The 23398-nt window shown below is 38.4% G+C and overlaps 1 protein-coding gene across 1 annotated transcript in view; it reads left to right on the top strand.

The window, feature by feature from the left end:
• The first annotated feature begins 1337 nt into the window (after positions 1–1337).
• The window catches only part of foxo (forkhead box, sub-group O), a 100176-nt gene continuing 78115 nt past the window's right edge, over positions 1338–23398 (top strand). Inside the window, exons 1-2 of the mRNA XM_065364490.1 lie at positions 1338–2026; positions 8767–9235. Of these exons, the coding sequence (XP_065220562.1) occupies positions 8828–9235 (408 nt within the window). The 5' untranslated portion in view covers positions 1338–2026; positions 8767–8827. The remainder of the gene's footprint in view (positions 2027–8766; positions 9236–23398) is intronic.

The following is a 23398-nucleotide window of genomic DNA, read 5'->3' as shown; positions in this document are numbered from 1 at the left end:
GCTTTCCATCTCCATTTGATGAAATCTTGTGTAAATTTAAAGATTCAAAAATCTTCTAGAGGCTTCAGGAATTTTCAAAAAGTCGCTGGAGGCTTCAAAACGGCTTGAAATTCACCAGCAGTACTTCGTAGCGTATTGAAATTAGTTTTTAGAATAAATTTCAGCTTTGAAACTCCAATTTGATGGAATTTTGTGGGAATTTCGAGTTTCAAAAATCTGCTGGAGGCTCCAGAACTGCTCAAAACGGGTTGAAACCGTTTCCAATCGATTTGGCGGGTCGAAAATAGGGTTTATACTAAATTTCAGCTTTCTGGGTCAATTTGGTAAAATTTTGATTTTTTCCCCTCATTTTTGCATTTTTTGGCCTATATTGGATTTTTATAAATTCACCAAAAATCGAAAAACGCGCTTTAGCACTTTAAATTTTGACAGATGATAAATTTTTGCATGATCTTTCGATCTACATATATCTTTGTAAAGTTTGAAAAATTTCGTGCAAGTCCTATGTTGAAACGCAAAATCTGCGATTTCGGCTGACCTGTCAATCAAAATGGCCGCCATTTTGTAAGTAAGGCCAACTTTTTTTGGGATAAGTTTGCTTTAAAATGTTCCTTAGGATGTCCCCTTAAGAAAAAAGTTGCCCCGGAGGATCGGTGGCGGGGGGGGGGGGGGTGCAATTTTTCTTATTGTCATATGCCGGACTATTATCGGTGTCTAATTCTAATCACACTCGTATTTTTTGCAGCAATCACGACTGATCGCCTCGCCACCGGCGCTCTCCTGCATTGTGGAACTGGAATGATACTGAATTGAAAACGAATCATCTCGAAAATGGCTGGAGTGGACTCGAATGCGATGCCCAAGAAGAAAATTGACGATTCGCGAGTCGCTGCTGCCGGTAACCAATCAGCAATAGCTTGAATTTTTCGCGGGAAAAAATTTCAATCCGGCTAAAAAAGTCAAGGAGCAAGTTGGCGAGCAGAAGGAGAGAAGCAAGAGCAAGAATGACGACGACGACAGCGAAGGAATTCAATGGAATTCAATCGCCCGCGATCCGCGATCGCCGAAAACCTGCCACCACGGCGAGCTGGCGCAGGCGCGAGGCTCGACTACGCTCTCCTCGCCGCTGGCTCACTGTGTAGAAGTAGAACTACGTAGACGTAATACGTTGGTGTTGGTGATGGTTTTCAAAGCTCCGTAGCTTGCTCAATGTGCTCATACACAGAGTGTATATTAGTCGTGGTGTGTTTGTGTATTTGTGTGTACGCTGAATTACGATTGTGGTAGTCGTCGGTGTCGGTGTCGGTGGTGGTAATAAACACTGCTGCGTAGCTGTAGAGTGTAGAGCATATCAGTAGTAGCGAGTGAGCCGAGTGATAGCAGCGCAGCACAACACAGTACGTATACGTACAGAACAACTCGACTTGTACTTACCTTACTCACGTTGAGTTGTGTGCAAGTGTGCAAGTGTGCGCGCGTGCGCTCGTGTCAACTTATGGTATCTGTTGCGTAGTTTTTATATTTTATTATAGTAAAATAGTAAATCGTAGTAACTGCGACTACTGTGTGCTGTGTAGTTTGGTGTTGGCTGTTGTGCTAGTGCCAGTGCTATTCTCTTCTGCGCTGTTCAGTGTTATCTTTACGATTACCGTGCGGTTTTTTTTGTACTCGTACTCGTACACTTGTTTCGCGGTTTCGGCGTTGGCGTTATTTTACGAATACGAAAGTTTCGTCGATTTTGAATTTTACCAATCGACCCTTACCTAATACGTAATTTACTTACCTATACATATACCTTGATTTGTATAAATTTTCAATTCGCAATTTGTGTTTGTGCGGTTCCGTGCTCCGGTGCTCGTATTGTTTTAATTATTACGTTAGCCGAGTAACTAATTAGTTGAAATTTTTGTGTGTGGCTTTTTTTTTTATAAGTTCAAAGTTGTATGTGTAAACACGTTGTTATTGTGGTAGTCACGCCTTGGTTTATTTCGTCGTGAATACTGTACACAGTGTACATACAAGGCAGGTATGTAAATCTCGTCACCTTATATTGTATTAACGTTAACCTTACGATTAGCTTAAGAGTCGACTTGGAGTAGTGATAAGAGAACCACTTACGTAGCCCTTACGACTACCTACGTTTAGAAAATTCCAACGTGTTCGACGTACATACTCGTATCGTATCGTACGCTGCTGTGCCTGTGCCCTGTGCCGAATCCGAATGCTCAATATGCTCATCGTATCGTTATCTCGATTAATATACGTATTATTTTTGCCACTGTTGGCCATCCTATACTCGTATGTGTGTGATGACGACGAGCTACTTTATTATCACGTTGAAAAAGATTCGTACATTCGCGTTTACAATTACTTAATATTATATTTCGCATTCGCGTTTTCGCCGCTTCTCTTATCGCCTTCGCCTCACACACAACCGTACGAGTATTACTCGTATAACGCGATATCACTACGTATGTATTGTGCTCGAGCTCGTATATATGTACGTATACGTATGGTGTATGGTACTTGGTAATAATCGAGTAATGGTTCAGAGATAAATTTCCAACTTATCGCTAAGTACATACGAATAAAAAAAAATAAAAAAAAACGTTTTAGGTATACGTATATTGATAATGTTTCGCATTCCCAATCCCATCGTCGTCGTCGTCGCCTCATCTCACCGATCCATGTGTCAATCATGTAGCTCAAAACCAGAACTTTTCGCCATTGGAATTAATTCGACTTATCCTATCGGAAAATACGAATAAACTGAACCTTCCACTCGATAGAACAAGAGAAAAAAACCACGACGTGCTTTTATTTTTCTTTCGAAAATACACGACTCAATTGTAAATTGGAATTGGCGCAAAAAACAGTCCATTCTTAGACGTCGAACGTGTTTTGGAATTTAATGTTTACAAATATTACAGCGAGAGAAGTGTAGGTACGGTACGGTTCGCGTATCAGTGGTGCCACGACGCGAGCGACCACGCAATATTTCTTATCTGCGATGGGCGAAAGTGATAACGGCGGTCAAATTCCGCGAAATTAAATCATCGGCAAATTTTTCGTTCCTGGTGATTAGTTTTTGTCGATGGAAGATAGGATGGAGGAGCGATAGACGATAGTGGCGAACAAATTTCGAGAAAGAAACGTATCGTACTCGTATTATTAATTTATACTTTACAACGTGTAATATGCGGGTCCGGATGTGTTAGGACGAGCATAAACGCACGATGTGTTACGTTTTTGCTTATTTGGAGGTTTGATGCGAGTTTTTTCGGCGGGAAAATGAGGTCATTTGGCGAGATCTGTCTATATTTTCCGGGTTTGAAATGTTTCTCTGGAAAAATCCATCGTGATGGTAATTTTTTTGCAGTATTTCGTCTTCGTTTCGAGCAAAGGTATTGCTTTGGTATTTTTTGAGGGGGAGTACTGAGTCCTGGTTCTGATAATTTTCGAGTTCTCATTCGTTTATGAAAATTGAAGCGAATCGTCTATAGCCATGTTGATGAATTTTAAATTACTTAATATCTATATAATAGAGCATCTTAAACGAACGATTCTGAACAAAAAAAAAATACCTCAAAATTATTCACTCCGAATAACGTAGCAGGCCCCTCACGTGTCGGTCGGTATTTTCAGTCGTATTTATCGTTCGTAAAAAACCATTATAATCGGTGCGAGGAATGGGCGGAATTTTTGCCTCTTAATGGTAATGGTGGATCGTTAATAAGCTAATTAATGAGTAAAATGAACACGAAAAATCTGTATGCGCGATTTTATATTGTACTAATTGAGCGTTGCGGATAATGATCAACTCGAGTAATTTTTTTTTTCATACCATTCGATGTGTATCAACATCAACTACTCGACTCGTATCAAGCAGGCATGACATATACGCTTGTGCGAGAGCTGTTCCTGTTCTTCGACGAAATCGAAATGGCGTTGTTGGTTCTATTTTCGGTGGATTGCTAATTTTCAGTTTCACCATGGGCGAAAATGTGATGTCTAATAGGATGGTTTCCAAATCGCTAAATGATGTCTGTTGGGAGGGGAGCGGGGGGTTGCTCTTCAAAGGCAAAATTTCAGCTTAAGGTTCACTTTCCATGTATTTTGTTTGGGTTCGGAAACAGTCAGCGTGGTGCTAAAATGTACGGGTAGAAAAATTCTTGGAATGCTAATTTTCAAATTTTTGAGAACATTTAACCTCCCTTCGATATTTTAGAGTTCTGATAAATTGGAAAAATTCGTAAAAACTATGAAAAAGTCATGCAAACTCATATTTTTGAAAAACTAGTCGCCCTGGCCCTACTCAAGAATGGAAAAGGAAGAGGTATTATGGTGTTGATGGAAAGACTCTGAAACAAATTTGAGGAAATATCATTAGATGCAAAAGGGTCATTCCATGTCAACTCAACCAAAAAAAGGCAATTTTGAGAGTCATGTCTTTCGATTTCGCTCAATTTTTTTTTACAATATATATGTACCCACCCAGTAAGTAAGAACCAAACAATCAGTTTGGTCTCAGCACCCTCAGGGGGCGGGTGGGGGGGTTCCATTAATTTCACATTGTCTCGAGGTACAAAACTATGATACTTTGATCAAAACTGATTTCACAGTTCAAAAGGGCATTGCATTTAGAACTTTTTAAGCATTTTGAAATGTTCAAAAGTTGAATGTTGAACTTCAAATTGAAAGTTCAAATTTCAAAATGGCGCTATAAGTGGGAGCTACCATTTAAAATTCTGAAAAAATTTCCGTAGATGTATCTTTTGATGCTTTTTCGAAATATTCAAGTTTCGAGATGGGATCTCTCAATGGAGGGGGAGCACCCCCACCCTAAATTTTGGGCAATACTTTCGAAAGAAAATCTGGGGCATGTGATGTATTGAGTTCTATGTTTTTGATGACGCTGAACACGAATATGACGTCAGAATTGTGATTGGACCCCATCCACGGCCCCCAACAATTTTTTTGGACATTCGCCTATTGGGGGAGGTTCTGGGGACCATGGGTGAAGTCGAATCGAAAAACTAAGGCAATATTTGTGTTCAGCGATATCGAAAACATACTATTAATATTTCATGTGTCACACGAATGAAACCATTTTTGGGGGGGGGTCATCCCCTTTGGGGAGGGGCTGGGGGGCGTGGATGGGGTCCTATCAAAAATCTGACGGCATATTCGTGTTCAGCGTCACCAAAAACATACAATTCGATGTATCACATGCCCCAGATTTTCTTTCGGAAGTTTTGCCCAAAATTTAGGGTGGGGGTGCTCCCCCTCCATTGAGAGATCCCATCTCGAAACTTGAATATTTCGAAAAAGCATCAAAAGATACATCTACGGAAATTTTTTCAAAATTTTAAATGGTAGCTCCCTGCACTTACAGCGCCATTTTGAAATTTGAACTTTTAATTTGAAAGTTCAACTTTCAACTTTTGCAAATTTCAAAATGCTTAAAAAATTCAAAATTCAATGCCCTTTCAAACTGTGAATTCAGTTTTGATCAAAGTATCATAGTTTTGGAGGAATGGGCTGCTGAAGTTGAGTACCTCGAGACAATGTGAAATAATGGAACCCCCCCCCAACCGCCCTCTGAGGAGGCTTGGACCAAACTAATTGCGTGGTTCTTACTTACTGGGTGGGTATATATTGTAAACAAAATTTGAGCGAAATCGAAAGACATGACTCAAAAACGTTGGTTGAGTTGATATGGAATGGCCCAAAAATAGACCAAGTGTTGCTAAAATTCTGAAAAATTTGACAACGCGCTTATTGATCAATGTATTCTACCCCCTCCCCCCTCCATCCACCCCTCATAAAAGCAGCAGAAATGAAGTAAACTAAAAAGTGAAGTGTTATTTCCAAATTGAAAAATTTCTTTGAAATCAAGAAAATCGGTGAAATGTGTAGTACATACAAAGATGTTCTTGAAATATGTACCAATAATTGTCTAAATTGACTTTATTTGTAACAAATTGGAACTAAATTGCATGATTATCGTCTCAATGGCACAGAAAAATGGCAAAAGTTGCTTTAAAAATGGGGAAGAAAGGTGCATAAATTTTGGTAAAATTCTGAAGAATTTAACAAAATAATAGGAAAAGGAAGTTTTTTCAAGTAAAAAAAAAAAAAAGATGAAATAACTTTATTGGTTATGAACTGAAACAAAATTAGTTTATGATCATCAAAATGGTACAGAATACTTGATGCAAAAATTTCTTTCAAAAGCTGTTTATGTTGTGAAAAATTTCATAAATCTTTGAAGAATAATGTCTTGAATTTACAGGATTATCATGCAGAACCGGTTTTATTTGTTACAATCGAATTAACATTGCAGTATTTCTGTAAAAGTGGCGCAGAAAGATGCAAAAATCGCTTTATATAATTTTATCTTCAATTCTCACCATCAATTTTCATTTTAAGAATTAAAATGTAAATTTCAAATCGTAAAATAATGTTTGAGAATTTTCAGCCGAAAATAAAAGTGAAAACAATTTAAAACATAAGAAATTCAACTACGTAAACCTCACTTTTGAATGAGAATTCCAAAAAATAATTTCTGAAATGAAATTCAGCTTTGAAATTTTTATTTGTACCTAAGCAAGTATAAATTGCTTCCATTTTTATTTTCGAGTGAAAATTTTTAAAATTATTTTACAATTTACATATTTAGAGACAACGCATTTTAATTTTAATTGATGATGAAAATTTGAAATGAATAGATACATACTAAATCTTTAAGTTCTGAAACCGCGAATATTTTCAATCAAATTTTTGAATTTGTATTCATTTCAAATTCTCATCTTCAGTTTTCATTTTGATAATTAAAATTCATTTTTCCTAAATTATACTCGGAAATTAGATTTTAGTAGGTATTAATTTCGAACTCTCATCGCCAATATTTTCGTTCTAAAAATTAAACTGCATTTTTTTAAAATTGTAAAAAGATTTTGAAAAATTTTCAAAGTTCAAAAGTCACACTAAATATTTACAAAATTTATTAAAACTATACGAAAATGAGCAAAAATAGCAGGATTCATTTCTAGAAAACTATACAAGATGGCCTTTGATTTTAATTTCAGCAAGAATAGAATTTTTGGGAGAAAAAAAATCCTTTCAACTACTCTCGTTACTGAAACTTTATCAGCTCAAAACTGTAAAATGTTTGGTGAATTTTTGAAAGTTTTAATTTTGAAATTTGATATGTTTCCTTTTGCATTGATCTGTTTCCTGCAAAAAAAAAAAAAAAGGTAGCATCGTATTGCATCAAAATGAAAAACTCTCGTTGGTAATATTGATTTCACATCCCTATTAGGAATTGTAAAAAATGATGCGTGTGTGATGACTGATGAAGTGATGATCCATTGGTGGAATTTAAATAATTGTCACAGCTACACTTTTTTTATAATTTTTTTTATCACTCAATGATGACAGATTTTTTCTTGTTAATCAGCTGGTAAGCTGGCTGAAGTCCACTCGAGTGAAGTCGAATCGAAACCAAAACCAATATTTTGAACAGTTACGCGAGAATTGAATCGATCATAATCTAAATCAGTGTCATCGAAACTGATAAATCGTTCGTTGAATTTTGACAATTTTGTTTTTATAATGATAATCGTCAGATCAAACTGTGACCTTGCAGCACTGCTTTAAAAATATTGAATTTTCAAAAGTTTTTGCCAAATTATTCGGATCTTTAAAAAATGACCCGAACACGTTTCTCGAATGTTACATCGTTCTACTCAAAATTGATGAAATAGTAGTAATGATTGCCGAATGGAACAACCAAAAGTAACCTTTGTTACTGTGTACACTGTACAGTTTTGAGAAATATTTTTAAGCGTGAAAGAAAAAATAAATAAAGAAGGAAAACGAAAAAAGCCTAGAAACACGGATAACCCAAAAGATAATATTATGGTATACTCGTATTACGAAACGAAACATAATACACGCCACACGGTATCTGTCAAAATGCGATAAGCTGTATGGATGGAACGAGCTGATGAGTTGAAAGGTCGCGAGGTAATTCCGAAGTTCTTTTGCGGAAGCGAATCTCTGCTCTTATCTACTCGTATATGTATTTTACGTACAAGTACATATGGTTCACGCCTAAGTACACCGTGTGTGTTATTAAATTTGCTCGGATTTTTTTTTTTCACTTCTCGAACGTGGAATGAAATAAGTTGAAGACAAGGTCGATTGTCGATTCACGTCGGTGAAGATTTTTCGCTCAGGTAGACTCTTGTAAGTTTGAACGTTTACTGCGTGGCGTAGAAATAATCGTATTTTTTATCCACGGTGATGACATCGAAACGGGGACATTTATTGGGAGGCTAATCGACCAACTAAACTGGTCCTCGAGAGTCGAATGAATATTGGCGGAAACCTGCACGATGAACGGACGTGGTCAATGGCCAATTGCCATAAATTTATCTGTCTAGTGTCTACTGCTGTTTGATGCGGTTGCGAGACTATAGCAAAATTTACTCGAATTGCGAAAATTTCAACTGTCGCGTTCCAACGATTCGTTCGATTTGAAAATTTTCGTCGCGATAAATGAAATTCTCGTTCTTTTACGACCGTGTAATAAAACCGCAAATTACATCCCCTCAACCCCCTCCCTTCACCGTAATGTAGTCGATCTATTGCGCGTTAATAATAAAAGTAGGAATTAGGTACCTATTTCATTTCGGTTAAAATCTATCCTATCCTCTATTTTATCTAATTTTGTTGTTTTTTGTTTTCTTTTGCCCACAGCTAAACTTTCGACTTTCCTGATTGATCGACTCGGATATGCGGTGCTGAAGATTTGGCAACCATGGATATCCCACTGAGCGAAGTAGATTCGTCGTTCGAGCCTTTGCAGCGGGCTCGTTCGAACACATGGCCGCTGCCGAGACCGGAAAATTTCGAGGAGACTTCGATGTCACCGACTGTCAACCCAGATCTACCCGAAAATCTACCCCTCGATGGAAAATGCAGCGTTATACCGGAATTGATCAACACATCGCCGATCGGCGCGTCCTCGTTTCATTGTAACCAGCTGAAAAAAGGCTCGAGTCGGCGAAACGCGTGGGGCAATTTGTCGTACGCCGATTTAATTACTCAAGCCATTACGTCCTCGCCGGAAAACAGATTGACGTTGTCGCAGATCTACGAGTGGATGGTTCATAACGTACCCTACTTCAAAGATAAAGGCGATAATAATAGTTCAGCTGGATGGAAGGTGAGTGTCGACGTCGAGCGACTTTCTTTTTTATTTACGAGTACTATAGACCGTTCATTTAGGTAGATTGATGTATGTAGGTAATTTAAGGTGTGAAAGTCGAAGGGTTATAATAGTGGCAGTTGTTACGAGTAGATTGATGCGTAAAGCATAAAATTTTGAATGAACCTTCGATAGCGAATCAGAAATGTGTTGGGGTGTTGACCAAATTTGGTGGAGACCATCCAGGTTGAGAGTCACTCTGAAAATAATTTTGCTCTGGAGGAGACATATAGGGGTCCTCTCGATGAAAGAAATGCCACGTTTGTAAAAATTGTGTTTTTTCAATCTATCTCCTGTCCGAACTTCTTTTGTGGAGGGGGAGGGGGGAGTAATCCGGGTTCAAAAAATGGGATTTGGGATTTTGGGTCGACCTAATGTCAATTTCCGTCAAAATCCAAGACCACTCCACCTAGGTTTCTACGCAGCGATTAAAAATTTGCAAGTCGCTTATTTTTGGGGATAAATTTGAATTTTGAAATGTGCCTATCTGAAACTGAGTGAAACACTTTGACATATTTATTAGTTTCAAGCATGGTAGATATACAACGTAAAATAGTAATGTAGCACAACAATATAGCATAAGATGGATTCACAGGCTTAGTTAGGCAAGGCACTGTTGTATTTGTTGTAGTCTGCTTCACTTTATAAGTAAATCAGAAGGTTGTCAAAAATTGAGATGGAATAGATGATGGATGATGAGTTCCAGCACCGTGAAAGCCCCTGTTGCAGATCAGCCTCTAATTTGGCTCAAAGATACACGTATCCCACGAGTAAAGGCAACACTTGTGGGCATGAACGCCTATCAATGTGTGGTTCAAACAGTCAGAGTATAACCTCAACAGCACCAGACACCATCTGGATAATAAAGATGGTAAGGAAGGATGTAAGCCCCACTATGACATCACTGTTGTAGTATGTGTGACAGCATACATCAAAATCAAGCCGCATCACGGAGCTAATTTCTCATCTGATCTCACCCTCATCTTCCCAATCATAAAACCTACCAGAGTCTTAGCCAGACCAACAAAGGAAAATTAAGTACTATCAACGTGGTATAAAGAAGGAAAACTAGGGAAGGAGAGTCACCCATTAACTTTTTAGATATGGACTGCTAGTGGTACATAAGCCAATGGTCTTGAACATAGTTCATCAATTAATCGAGAGGTTTGGCTTCTGCGCATGCTGGAATCTGAAAAATTACGACGTACGACGTACCAGGTGACAACGTTATACCCAGTGGCGTAGTCAGGATTTTCTCAAGGAGGGGGCAAAACCAGACTTTTAGGCATAAAAAATTGAAATGAGGGGTAATTTTCTGGAAATCTATTGTGATGTGTGGTGATTTCATGAAAATACAAGGTAAAATTACTGCTTCGCGAGAGCAAAAATTTTTAGAAAAAATGAGTTCAAACGACAAAAAAACGTCCATTTTTGCATGTTTTCTTTCAAATTTTTGCTCGCAAGGGGGGCATGGCCCCCTTGGTCCCCTGGCTACGCCACTGGTTATACCTCCCGCACCTCTGTGTAACCATACCTGGGTGGTATAACGTCATAACTAGTGGTGGGATATTATCGATATTTATCGATATATATCGATATTTGCCGCCGTCGATATATATCGATATTTGGAATCCGATAATCGATTATCGGAAAATTTTTAAAAATTATGCAAAAATCCCGCAAATAAATTGTGCGAGGTGTTTTTTGCTCTTTTTGAGCATTTTCAGAGTCTTTCAGAGTAAAATAGTGATTATCACAGGTATTAATGGTAGCCATGGGCCATATCTGTAGAATGATGAAATGTTGACATTACGTCATTAATGTCATCATTATTTTAAAAATCGCCAAATATAAGGTAGCTAGATACTGAAAAAACAAAAAATAAGGAATACAAACAGCTTAGAGATGATTCAGTTTCTCTTTTCATCAAAAATCAGCTGTTTTATGGTATTTTTAGGAACGTCAAAAACATCCGATATATATCGATATGAGACCTCCGATATTTTGACGATATCGATATCCCGAAATATCGATAATATCCCATCAATAGTCATAACAGAGCTGGCGCATGCGCAGATTGCAACCCTCAACTTAATATGTTCAAGACAATAGCCATATGTTAAGCTTATGGGCTGCTAGCAGTCCATATCTAAAAAGTCAATGGAGTCACCCCACATAAAATGAACAAAATAAAAACGAATGGGAGTGACCTCTCAACTTAGAGAAGAGAAGAATACCTATTCCATATTAGTCCTAATTGGCATACTAGCCACTGTCTGAGTCAGCTAGTCTTGCTAGTCTATGTAAATGAGCCTCGTATTCAGAGTTAAACTTGATGAGCCACATAACCAATTCCTTAGCAAAATCATCGAACCTTTCATTAAAAATAATCTTCTTATTTGTTTGGTCTGTAAACTCATATTTGTGTCATTCTGTAGGTAATGGGCCCATTTGGTCGCTTCTATTTATCGAGATAATCGTGTTTTTAGTGAAAAAGTTGAGAGGATCGATAATCAAGGTTTTGATGGATTTTGATGTAGAACATATATCCAACTATCGCGTGTTAATGTATCAAGGCCGCAGGTGCGCCCCAAGCGGAGAAAAACAGAACTAAAGTTTTTCTAAGAAGGGCCCATTTGGTCGATTTTTTTTTCGCGGTAAATTTGCTTCCAAAAAAATACCCTCCAAATTATACTGCACCTAGTTGCCAGTGGCAACATGTATACCACTCAAAAACACGATTTTGCTAGCTGCAGCAGTATCTGCATGGCATTTGCGATGGATTTCGGAATCAGAGGTGTTGGTTCAAATCACACCTCGGGAAGAAATTTTTGAAAAATTTTTTTTACAATTTTTATTTTTACAAGTTGAATTTTGACAGAAAATGTAATTTAATCATTTTTTTCTGCTTTTGAACAGAGTAATGAATTTTTATGCAAAATTTTAATTAATTAAATCATTGTTTTTCAGGCTTAAAATGTTCATAAATAATATGAAAAGATTGAGTAAAAAAAATCGCTATTGCAGGTGGGGTAGTAATATTTGACATCAGAAACAATAATCTTCAATTTTAGGTATAAAGGTTTTGGGATTACACGAAATTAGTTTTTTTTAGAAAAAAAACTTTGAAGGCAATTTTCTCAAAAGTTAAACTTTTCTAATTTTCAATTATGGATTTTTTTGAGGGTTTTCTTGCACTTTTTGGGCTTCTATCCAGCTCATATGATTTCTCCGGGGAGGTCTACTTCACCCCCCCCCCACCCATAATCCAATATCGACCAAATGGGCCCATTACCTGCAGAATGACACATTTGGATGTAATAGGCAAAGAATACAGACATTCGTAGACTATGTGATCATTATCTTTTCTTGGTAAAATACAAAATCCCAAGTTCCATGGCTTTAAGATAAACAGAGGGGGGGGGGGTGCTTGCGATGACTAAAACCTTGTCAGTAGTAGCAGTACGATACGCCCTGGCTATTCTACGTGCTAGGCCTCTCTGGGCAAATAACATTTTGTTTTGAGTCCCTGTTTCAGCAAATTTTTCAAGGCACATTAATGCACATAGTAATCAAATGCTGAAAACGTGCTGAAAAAATCGACTTCGAGGCATAAACACGAGCCATTTGCGATACCTTCAATAGCTGATAAGCGTCCTTGTACTTGATATCTGTGTACTTATGTTAGTGTCAGTTGGCAAAGCCTACTTAGTTTAAACACCTATCTGTCTTTTCCGTAATACAATTTTAAAAAAACGAATACCACAGGGCTTTCCAAATACAATCTATTTTCGGAGAAAAATTACGTCGCTTCAACTTTTTTGAAAATATTACGCGCGATTTTTGAACGTACGCCAATTTTTTTTCCTACTAAAGCCAATGTTGATAACGTGTATTGGTCGAAAAGTACACTCGGAGTTGTCTACGCCGATTCAGCCTTAATTCGTATCGAAATGAGAATTTCTCTCGATCGAGAATTATCGACGATGGCTGAAAAAGTAAATTGGAAGAAAAAAAAGAAGGAAAAGAAGTAGGGTGACCGTCGTCTCTGATCCCCTTTCTCGTTGTTGATCGACCTGGTATAAACGTATAGAGCCTACTGTGTGAGGCACGCTTCGAAACCAACGTCCTTGAAAATTTCGCGTCGTAATTTTGAGCGACGACGACGCTGCGATGGCGATGGAGATGGTGGTGTTGGTGTTGCTTCTTTTGAAAGGGGTTACTTATACTTAAATTTTGGCAAACTGTGTACCAATATGGGAGGCAGAGGCAGTGGCAGGTGGAGTCGTTGTCGAGTTTGAATGGCGTTTGATTTAGGTGTATTGGAATTTCGTATACGATACCTATACGGAGGAGAAACACAAATCGATTTCTTATCATTTCTTTTAGGTCAGCTTATTACGTTTTATACGAGTATAGTTGATGTAGCGGTTTTGGCCGTTAACGTTCTACACTCGCCGCCGCCGCCGCCGCCATCGCCATCGTCGCCACTGCTGATTACCATATTCATCTGGCTCGAAGGCTAATTTAAAGCTGATCGAATTAAAAACTCACTAAACCTGGCTACATAACGACTAATAGTAACAAGAAGAAGATGACGATATATCTAATGATGATGGTCGCTGATACGGAACTTATAATATAATTTATAAATTATCTTTTTAGTAGTTCGACTTGATTCGGTTTAGTATATGTGCGTCATTGTACTGGCGTAACTTTTTATCGGCCTACAGGCTACAGCGAATATCGATTTCACTCCAAAAAGTCGTTCGGCTGTGAGATGATAAAATTACGTGTCTGGCTGGTGGCTGCGAACGAAAAGAAAAACGATGCTCCGCGCTTGGACGAAAAGTGTCTGTCTACCTCTACTTGCCCCTCTGCCTCTGTCATCTGTTCTGGCTACTCCCATCGGCCATCGGGCATCGGCAGCGTTCAACTAGTCCAGATTGCATTAAACATTACTCCAGTATCCGCCGATATGGAATATAACTGGATTAATTAAAAGCTTGGCTATCGCTTGCTGTAATGCAACTATCATACATACAATACAAGTCATGCCTCCTTTTGTCAGCTGAGCTGAGGTAAAAACCGTCCTGATTGGAGTGTCTATGGACAAGGGAACTTTTTGAATGTTTACAAATTCAAAGGGTTAATTTTCCTCCGCACGTGTTCATAATTTTTTCAATAATTTTATAAATCATCTCGTTATATTTTGAGTGGCTTTAAAAACGAAAAAGGGGTTGAAAAAATGGGGCTGTATAAAATAAATGTGTCATATCCTTGAACGCACGCGTGATGCGGTATGGTGTATGGTGTAGTCGTGTGGGCAGCTGGGTAGAGATAGGCAGTTAGGTAAGGTACAGTAGGTAGCTGGGTACCCTCTTGAGGCCTTGAAAAACGTCGAGGCTGAAAAAAAAGCTGGCTAATTTTCACCGTCGCGTTTGTCGATTGTCGTTGTCGCATGACGATAACGTCATCGATGACGTAGTAGGTAGTCGACTCACGAAAGCGAATTATGTACTTCTACCTAGACCAACTACAACATGCTCGATTACCTGCGATAACTGCGACTGCGACTAAAATCATTGTTATGTTACGAGAGTATACAGATGAATTTTTGCTTTGCCCGTGAAAATAAACATTGGCCTACGTATATTACGTAATACGTAGTTGGTATTTTAGTTAGAGTTACGTACTACGTAGGAGTCTTTTCGCTCGAACGTATAATTAAATGAATTCGAGCCGCGAGTAGATGAAATTTTAACGAAATTGATTTTAAACTTTTTGATGTCAGGTTACCGGAAAAGCTTCAGCTTCGTCGTTCCGCCGCGCCGCGCCGCGTTTTTAGCAAAAAGCTCAAAGGAGTTGCACGCTCCAGGGATACGATCAAAGTTCAACTTTCGTAGTCTTTATTATTATTACAAAAGGAAGGCTCGAGTTTTATAATTCTTGATAATTTATTACGAAAGAGCTGAAAAAAAAAGTTTTTCAATTTTTAATTCCCAACGTTGGGAAAATTTCGCCGGATGGAAGTGTTGATAGAAAGATTAAAGTACAGGGTGTTCCGTATAGCGATGATGAAGACGAAAGTCGAGTGTAATTCGTGTTTTGCTTTTTGCTTCGTGTGTTGGCGGATTTGTTGGAAAACATTTTGTGGAATTCTCACGGTTGATGGGGTTTTCCTGTTTTGAAAAATTCGAATTATTTTTTACGTGGGCGGTGGGGGAGGAGGGGGTGGAGTAAATTGGAAGAAAACATCCCACCAACGTAAATTGAAATTTCAAAATCATATTTACATTGTTCAAAAATAGGGAATAAAATCAAAATTTCAATAAATTAGCGCAGAAAGCTGAAATTTGGTATGTGCCCTATTTTCAACTACCAGAATCAATTAGAAACGGTTTCGAACCGGTTAGAGCAGTTTTGGAGACTTTCGACAGATTTTTCATTGTTAAAATTTCAAAAAAATTTACCAAATGAAGTTGGAAAGACGAAACTGTTGAAATTAGGGTATGAAGTGAGTTTTTATTAGCTTTCCAACTTCAATGAGTCAAACTTTGTGGTAATTTCAATTTTCGAAAATTTGTTGAAGGCTTTAGAACAGCTCAAAACCATTCACAATCGATTCAGGATATCGAAAAAGAAACATATCCTAAATTTCAACTTTCTAGGTCAATTTTGTGAAATTTTGAATTTTTTTCATTTTGTCAGTTTTTCATGTTTCGACATGAGAAAAAATGTCTGAACGACTTGTTGTCAATTGCACGAAGAAAAAAGGATGACCTTTCCAGCCTTTACCTTTTTCGAACTAGAATCGCAATTTTATCAAAAATTTTTGGATTTCATTTCAAAGTTACGAAAAACATTTTTTGCTCCCCCTCTCGCTTTCAAAAAAATTCTTCGGTGTGTCTAACGATCCTGCATGTACTGCAAAAGTCCTGCTTGTTTCACTTCGAATTTTCAAATTCATTTTTCCTTTTTCTGGAATTTTGAAAAATTTTGTGGAAAAGAACTCATTTGTAGATTTTTGAAACTTGGAATTACACATTTTTAAGAACGTTTGCCCTCCCCCCCCTCCTCTCCCTCGGATTATTTGCTTTTTTTTCAAATAAAAAACTTACTGTTCAAACTTGAGAAATGTTCAAAGTTTGAATCAGAAAAATAAATTTCTTCCCCTCTCCTCTCCCCTTTAATGAAAAACATTCCTCGGTCTCCCAAACGATATGGTTCTCCTTGATGGATTCTCCGATTAGGGGGTGGGGTGGAGGGAGGGGTCATTAAAATATGGAAAATCAAAAAATTTCTGTTCAAGTTTACCTGTAGGGGATGATTATTTTAGACGTGAAAATTTTCCAATTCCATCGACTCGTCTAATGTCTACACGCCCAGCGGCATTAAAAATTCAAACTGTCGCTTAAACGTGGACGTTTCGACGTTCTTTGCGAAACACCCGATACTTTTCTCATCACCTTCGCCGATGACACGTTTCGCGTTTAGTATTTTTATTATTCGGTAGCTGTCATTGGCGAATGTTTGATTTTATTCGTACTATACGAGTACGTACGAGTATGCACAATGTACAGCAGAGGCAGTAATGGCAGCAGCATGCTGTATTGCGAATTTCTCGAGTTCTTGTATGTACATCTTTTTTATGAGTTGGATCATTTTCATCGTTGCAATCGAGTACACGTGTCCGGTTTACATTGATTTGTATGGTATCGTTGGGCAGTAGGTTTTTTTTGGAGTTTTCTTTTTTCTCTTCGTTCCTCCAAGTCTATCGGTGCCTTATCGTGAGATAATGATTAATGAACTTATAATATTGCTTACTGATAGTTATCGTGTGTCTCCCTGTAAGTATCTGTATCCGTATCGGAATTCGAAACGTTTACGTTTACGTAGTCAACTACCTAATGTAAAAACTGATGTTATCATTTCGGTTGATTCCAAAAGTACAACGTTTATCGCTTCTACTCTTAAAGTGTATTTGTTGTGGTTATATGTATTCTAATCTGCTTGTATATGTTACAAAGTACTCGTGCCCCCCTACGATGCCAATGGTGGTGGTGGTGGTGAATGATCTGACCTGCAATATTATAAGATGTGGACTTTATTTAGGATGCTTCGAGAATCGCTGATGCTAGTAAGCATGAGGTTCTGCTCTGAGCGTTTCGAGTGGCTGTTGGGTGTCTGATTTTTTTTCTCTTTAAAGTACTTAGTCGGGTTGTTGATCCCTTCTTGTGATCGAGAATCGAAAAATGGAAACCGGTTGAATGTTTCTAATCGAACTGGAATCTCTTATGAGCAGTTTCGATTGAAAACAAAATTTGCGAGGCAATTTTTTCAATTCTGTTCTATTTTTGAATCAGATCATTAAACCAATCAGTACTCTCGAGTGTGCGAGGGCAATGTAGCTTAGGTACATGTCGCACGAGTACGTCTATCTAGATACGATAATTGAAAAGGTATGAATTGGAAAACGTTCGGGAAAGGAATAGAGCACAAGAGGAAGGCTATCTTGACACGAGTAAGTAGTAAGTACGAGATAGAAACACGATATTAAGCCGAGTGCGGACACTGCTCGATGCGATGGAATTTATGTACACGTGAATGGTTCGAAAAAACTCGAAAATTATCCGCATTTCGAATTCATTTCGCACGTGATCATCGTATGGGTATTCGCCATTCGGTCGTAAAGATAATCGCGGCTCGAATGCGCCGCTCGTGCTCCTGCGTTCATGTACCTCGTCTCTACCTATGTGCCCGTGGTACTCTACATACGAGTAATTTGGGCATGAGTACGTGTAGTTGTCGTAGGTATTATAAGTCACGATAGGTAAGGTATTGAAACGTTTTCAAAAAACCATAAGTACTCATTTCCTCCCAATTTTACGACATTTCAGTTTGTCCTCATTTTCAATAATTTTTATGATTTTTTTTTTGTATTTTACTCAAATTTTGCCATGTTTGATTGAACCCTTTTGTAATCTTTTTTCAACTGTTTTTTTTTCACAGCATTGAAAAAAAAATTTCAAGTAATTTTGATCAATATTGTTGTCAAGTTTTGCTAAAATTTTATCAATTTTTTCGTAAATTCGAGTGTTTTTTTTTTTTTGGTCTGGGAGTTTTGGTAGACACCCTGTGATGCCAAAATTAAGTGAGATTTCATAATCAAATTTCAAGCCCTACGATTTAAAACTTTCATCAGAGAAGACACTGCTCCCAATCTCTAAAAAAAACCCGGGCATTCGGAGCATGTGTCGTTGTGTCTTGGTCGCAATCGCAACAGGTATATAGGAGTGAAATATTAGAAAACTTCGACATAAGTTATGTGTATAAAAATAATCGCCAACGCGGGAAACGCGAACGAAGATTTACAGGTGCGCCTAAAAGAAGCCAAGTATACAGTGTAGAGGGGAGAAAACCTTTATTTATGCTGTCAAAGGCGAAGGAGGAAAAAAAAATTCGCTCGATTTGCGTCACGAAATTTCGGCGGCGATGTTTCGATGTTGCGTATTCGTATCAGAGATGAAGGTTGAAGCAGGAAAACGGATATAAAATAGCTCGTGTCGGTTGAAAGAAAATTAAATCGAATGAAACACGTTTTTAAAAAACCGCAAAAAAGAAAAAAGGAAAAAATTGCGAAAAATGAAGTTTGGCTAGGCGTTGTTTAGGTCACACAAACGTATCACGTCGACGACGTCGTTGAAGATGTGACAACGATGAAGATGAAAATATGCTTGTACGAGTACGTAGTGTAACGGGTCAGCGAAAGGTCCTGGTACATTTCTTTTCTTTCTTTTTTTTCCTCCGTCGTCATTCTTAAACGAACAGCGGCGATTCGCGTATTATGAATGACGCTCGTACTCGTAATTGTCAAGATCGCCAGTCAACAATCAACACCGAACTCCGAAGAAAAGAGAAGAGGAAGAGAGTGACATGTAAACACGCCGAGCTGCGTTTTTTTTTCTCTCATTTTCAAGAAACGCGCACTAACGCGAGTTCCACTCGTACTCGTATTACGACGACGACGAACGAAGCGAGAAAAAATTGTAGCCTTATTCGGGATAAAAACAAAACTCGCGTTTGCGAGAAAGAGAAGCGAATTAGACGGAGAAAAAAAGAAACAAATTCGTCCTTGACGCCGTTCAATAATCAGTGGCGGTGGCGCCGGTGTGGCGATGGCGTGGCGTGGCATGGTGCGGAGGGGCACGAAGCGCAACCAGCAACACGCGTAATTTACCTATGTATGTAAGTATGTAAGTACTACGAGTACGTAATTCGGTATAACTGAATATTACCACCCATACATACCTGTACCTTCGTATGTACGTAGCTAATGATTCTCGAAAATGAATTTTTTTCCTGCACGGAAGACATTCGCCAAACCCCAAGAAGGGGGAGGGGGGTATTTGGTCATCTGGCCATTCTCAAGGTCATCTCCATGTCATTCGACCTCGCTGAGATTAAAAATGTCACCACTTTCTAGATATGGGAGGGGTGAGAGGATGAGGACTGCTTCAAATTTGAAATTTACCAGCTGAAAATTTAGTCCAAGTTGCCAAAAATGGGCATATTTTATTCCATTTTTTATGAAAAATTAATTTCCGTATCAATTTCATTAACCATTTGCCCCCGCAGATCAGAATTAACTTTAATAGAGGGGGGATGGGGGAGGTATGAAATTCAAAAATGAAAAAGATGACTGGTATTTCAAGCATGTGTGTTTTTCGATCCTCCTTTATGACATTTTGAAATAGGTTTTTGTTTGTATCCACTAATGTAACAGCTACATTAATTTTTGGTTATTTTACCCCCCCCCCCCCCATCCTTCCTTGGTTTGGAGCCAATTTTGGCATTTGGGGTAAAATTATCTTCAACAATGAATTCTGCGTTCAGAAAAAATCTGGGTTTCGATATAGTCCGGCATATGACAATAAGAGTAATTGCACCTCCCCCCGATCCTCCAGGACAACCTTTTTCTTCAAGGGGACATCCTAAGGAACATTTTAAAGCAAACTTGCCAAAAAAAAAAAGGTTGGCCTTACTTACAAAATGGCGGCCAGTTTGATTGACAGGTCAGCCGAAATCGCAGATTTTGCGTTTTAACATAAGACTTGCACGAACTTTTTCAAACTTTACAAAGGTAGATCGAAAGATCATGCAAAAATTTATCACCTGTCAAAATTTCAAGTACTAAAGTGCGTTTTTCGATTTTTGGTGAATTTTTGAAAATTGAATTTAAGCCAAAAAATGAGGGAAAAAATCAAAATTTTATCAAATTGACCGAGAAAGCTGAAATTTGGGATATATCCTATTTTCGACATGCCAAATCGATTGGAAACGGTTTCAACCCGTTTTGAGCAGTTCTGGAGCCTCCAGCAGATTTTTGAAACTCGAAATTCCCACAAAATTCCATCAAATTGGAGTTGTAAAGATAAAATTTATTCTAAAAATCAATTTAAATACGCTACGAAGTACTGCAGGTTAATTTCAAGTCGTTTTGGATCCTCCAGCGACTTTGTGAAAATTTCTAAAGCCTCCAGCAGATTTTTGAAACTTTAAATTTTCACATAATTTCATCAAATGGAGATGGAAAGCTGAAATTTACTCTACACTCTAATTCTAACACCCTCTGAAAACGACTTATGGTGGGTTCAAGTCATTTTAGAGCCTCCAACGACTTTTTTGAAAATTACTGGAGCCTCCAGTAGATTTTTGAAATTTGAAATTTCACCAAAATTTCATCAAACTAAGATGGAAAGTCGAAATTCATTCTGCAAACTTATTTCAATATGCTACGAAGTTGACTGCTTGTGAATTTTAAGTCGTTTTGGAGCCTCCAAGCAACTTTTTGAAAGGTTGTATGACGTTTCTTTGGAAATAGAAATTTCCTAAAAGTAGCTGGAAGCTTCAAAACCATTTGAAACCACCGTGTGGTCTGCGAAGTAAATTTCAGCTTGCCAACTTCATTTGATAAATTAATTTTGGGGAAATTTCAAGTTTCAAAAATCTGCTGGAGGCTCCAGAACTGCTCAAAACGAGTTGAAACCGTTTCCAATCGATTTGGCATGTCGAAAATAGGGTATATCCCAAATTTCAGCTTTCTCGGTCAATTTGGTAGAATTTTGATTTCTTCCGTCATTATTGGCCTAAATTCGATTTTCAAAAATTCACCAAAAATCGAAAAACGCACTTTAGCACTTGAAATTTTGACAGGTGATAAATTTTAGCGTAATCTTTCGATCTACCTTTGTAAAGTTTGAAAAAATTCGTGCAAGTTCTATGTTGAAACGCAAAATCTGCGATTTCGGCTGACCTGCCAATCAAAATGGCCGCCATTTTGTAAGTAGGGCCACTTTTTTTTCTGAGTACACGGGCTAGAAATGTTCCTTAGGACTGTCCCTTTAAGAAAAAAGTTGTCCCGGAGGATCGGGGGGGTGCAATTACTCCTATTGTCATATGCCGGACTAATAACCATGTATTTTTGTTGAAAAATTTCAGTTTTGTACCTCTGCTTTGGAGCCTTTTTTGGTGTCTGAGGTCAAATGGTGGTCTTCAAAAATGAATACTGCGCTTTAAAAACCCAGGTTTTGAGCTCCTTGTAGTTTTTTTTTCAATTTTCAGTTTTTTTTACTTTCCTTTTGGTGCCCATTTCCGAGTTTGAAGTTGAAGAGTTTCCAAAAGTAAGTTCTCCGCCCTTTATAAACCCAATAATTTGATACCCACGCTGTGTCTTTTGAAAATTTAATTATTGCGCTTCCCTTGTGGAATCAATTTGAGGGTTGGGCAGAAGGTTTTCAAAAATGAATTTGGCATTTTTCCTTCGAAGCTCGACATTTCAAGTTTTGTGGTCCAAAGTCCAAAAAAAATCATTTTTGGAGTATTTTTGAGTGACAAAAGCAACATTTTCAATTGGGAAATCTAGAATTTGAGACACTCATCCCTTTTGGATCTTGTAAGTAGTAAGATTTTTGAACTCAGGCGGGTTAAATCGTATGAAAATGCCCCCAAGAACAGCCAGACGACCAAATTTTGAAAAATGGGTAATCGAACCGCCCTTTGAAATTCTTCTGTGCCTTCTCTATGGAGTTTGGCAAATGTCCTCGTGCTTCAAAAAATTTCTTTTCGAGTCCTCGCTCATCTTATGTATCAAATTTCGTGCTTGGTGTCACGAAATGCAGTTCATGCTTGAAAAACTTTGGTTTGTCCTTGGCCTTTGGCATAAATGGCGTGAATTTGGTTCAATTCGATCTGAAATATCGGGCAAAAAGTCGAATGCTGCTGCGTTGCACTGAGAGCATTGTCCCATGTGATGTGGCCGCGGTTTCACTGGACAATCGGTCATCGGACTATCATGGCCACGTGTACTCTCGTCTCGCAGTCTGGCCCAATCTTGAGAAAATCGTCTCTGAAAATACATGTAGGTACCCGGAGAAAAAAGGATGGAAATGTGTATCGGGCGAATTAATTTCAAAAAGACTTGTCAGATTTTTAAATTTGCAGAAAATCATTGCCAGAGAGATACTCGTGATCTAACCGAATGGCAGCCTTCGAAATCGCACCTTTTTCAGTGTCCTTGGCGAAAGCATCGACTCGTTGATTGGTTGATGGTGCAAATTTTTAAAAAAAATTCCTTTCGATGCCTATGCCACGAGTGTTGCATAAACTTGTACATACGATGTGTGAAGCTGCTAATGCTGTAATGCTGCGGCCGCGACCTCGACTATCGTATTAATTAATACGATGCGATGTAGAAAATTTTAAACTGCGGCGGCGGCGGTGACGGCGGCGGCGTCGGGCGTAATAAATTGCGCAGTATATTCGCCTTCGGTCTCGGTTAAAACCACGCATCTTCGGTCTGGAAAAATATATGCTCGAGCCCGAGCTGAAAGACCAATAAGACGGAGTTGGAGTTCACAAACTCGAATAGCAGCATCTCTCGATGACTGACGCAGACATATACAGGCCAGCGGTAGAGGAGCGGAGGAGAGGGTGCGGCGGTGGCCGGTGGCCGGCGCTACGTACTCCAGATGCGGGGCTATTTTTATCGCGTGTTAAAAAATTCACGTTCGATGGGCAGAGTGTGGCGCGGCGGGTTGAGAGGTTGCAAAAATTTACATT

This window comes from Planococcus citri, chromosome 4, assembly GCF_950023065.1.
Source record: "Planococcus citri chromosome 4, ihPlaCitr1.1, whole genome shotgun sequence".
NCBI classification, from domain to species: domain Eukaryota; kingdom Metazoa; phylum Arthropoda; class Insecta; order Hemiptera; family Pseudococcidae; genus Planococcus; species Planococcus citri.
This window is presented reverse-complemented; position numbering and strand designations above follow the sequence as displayed.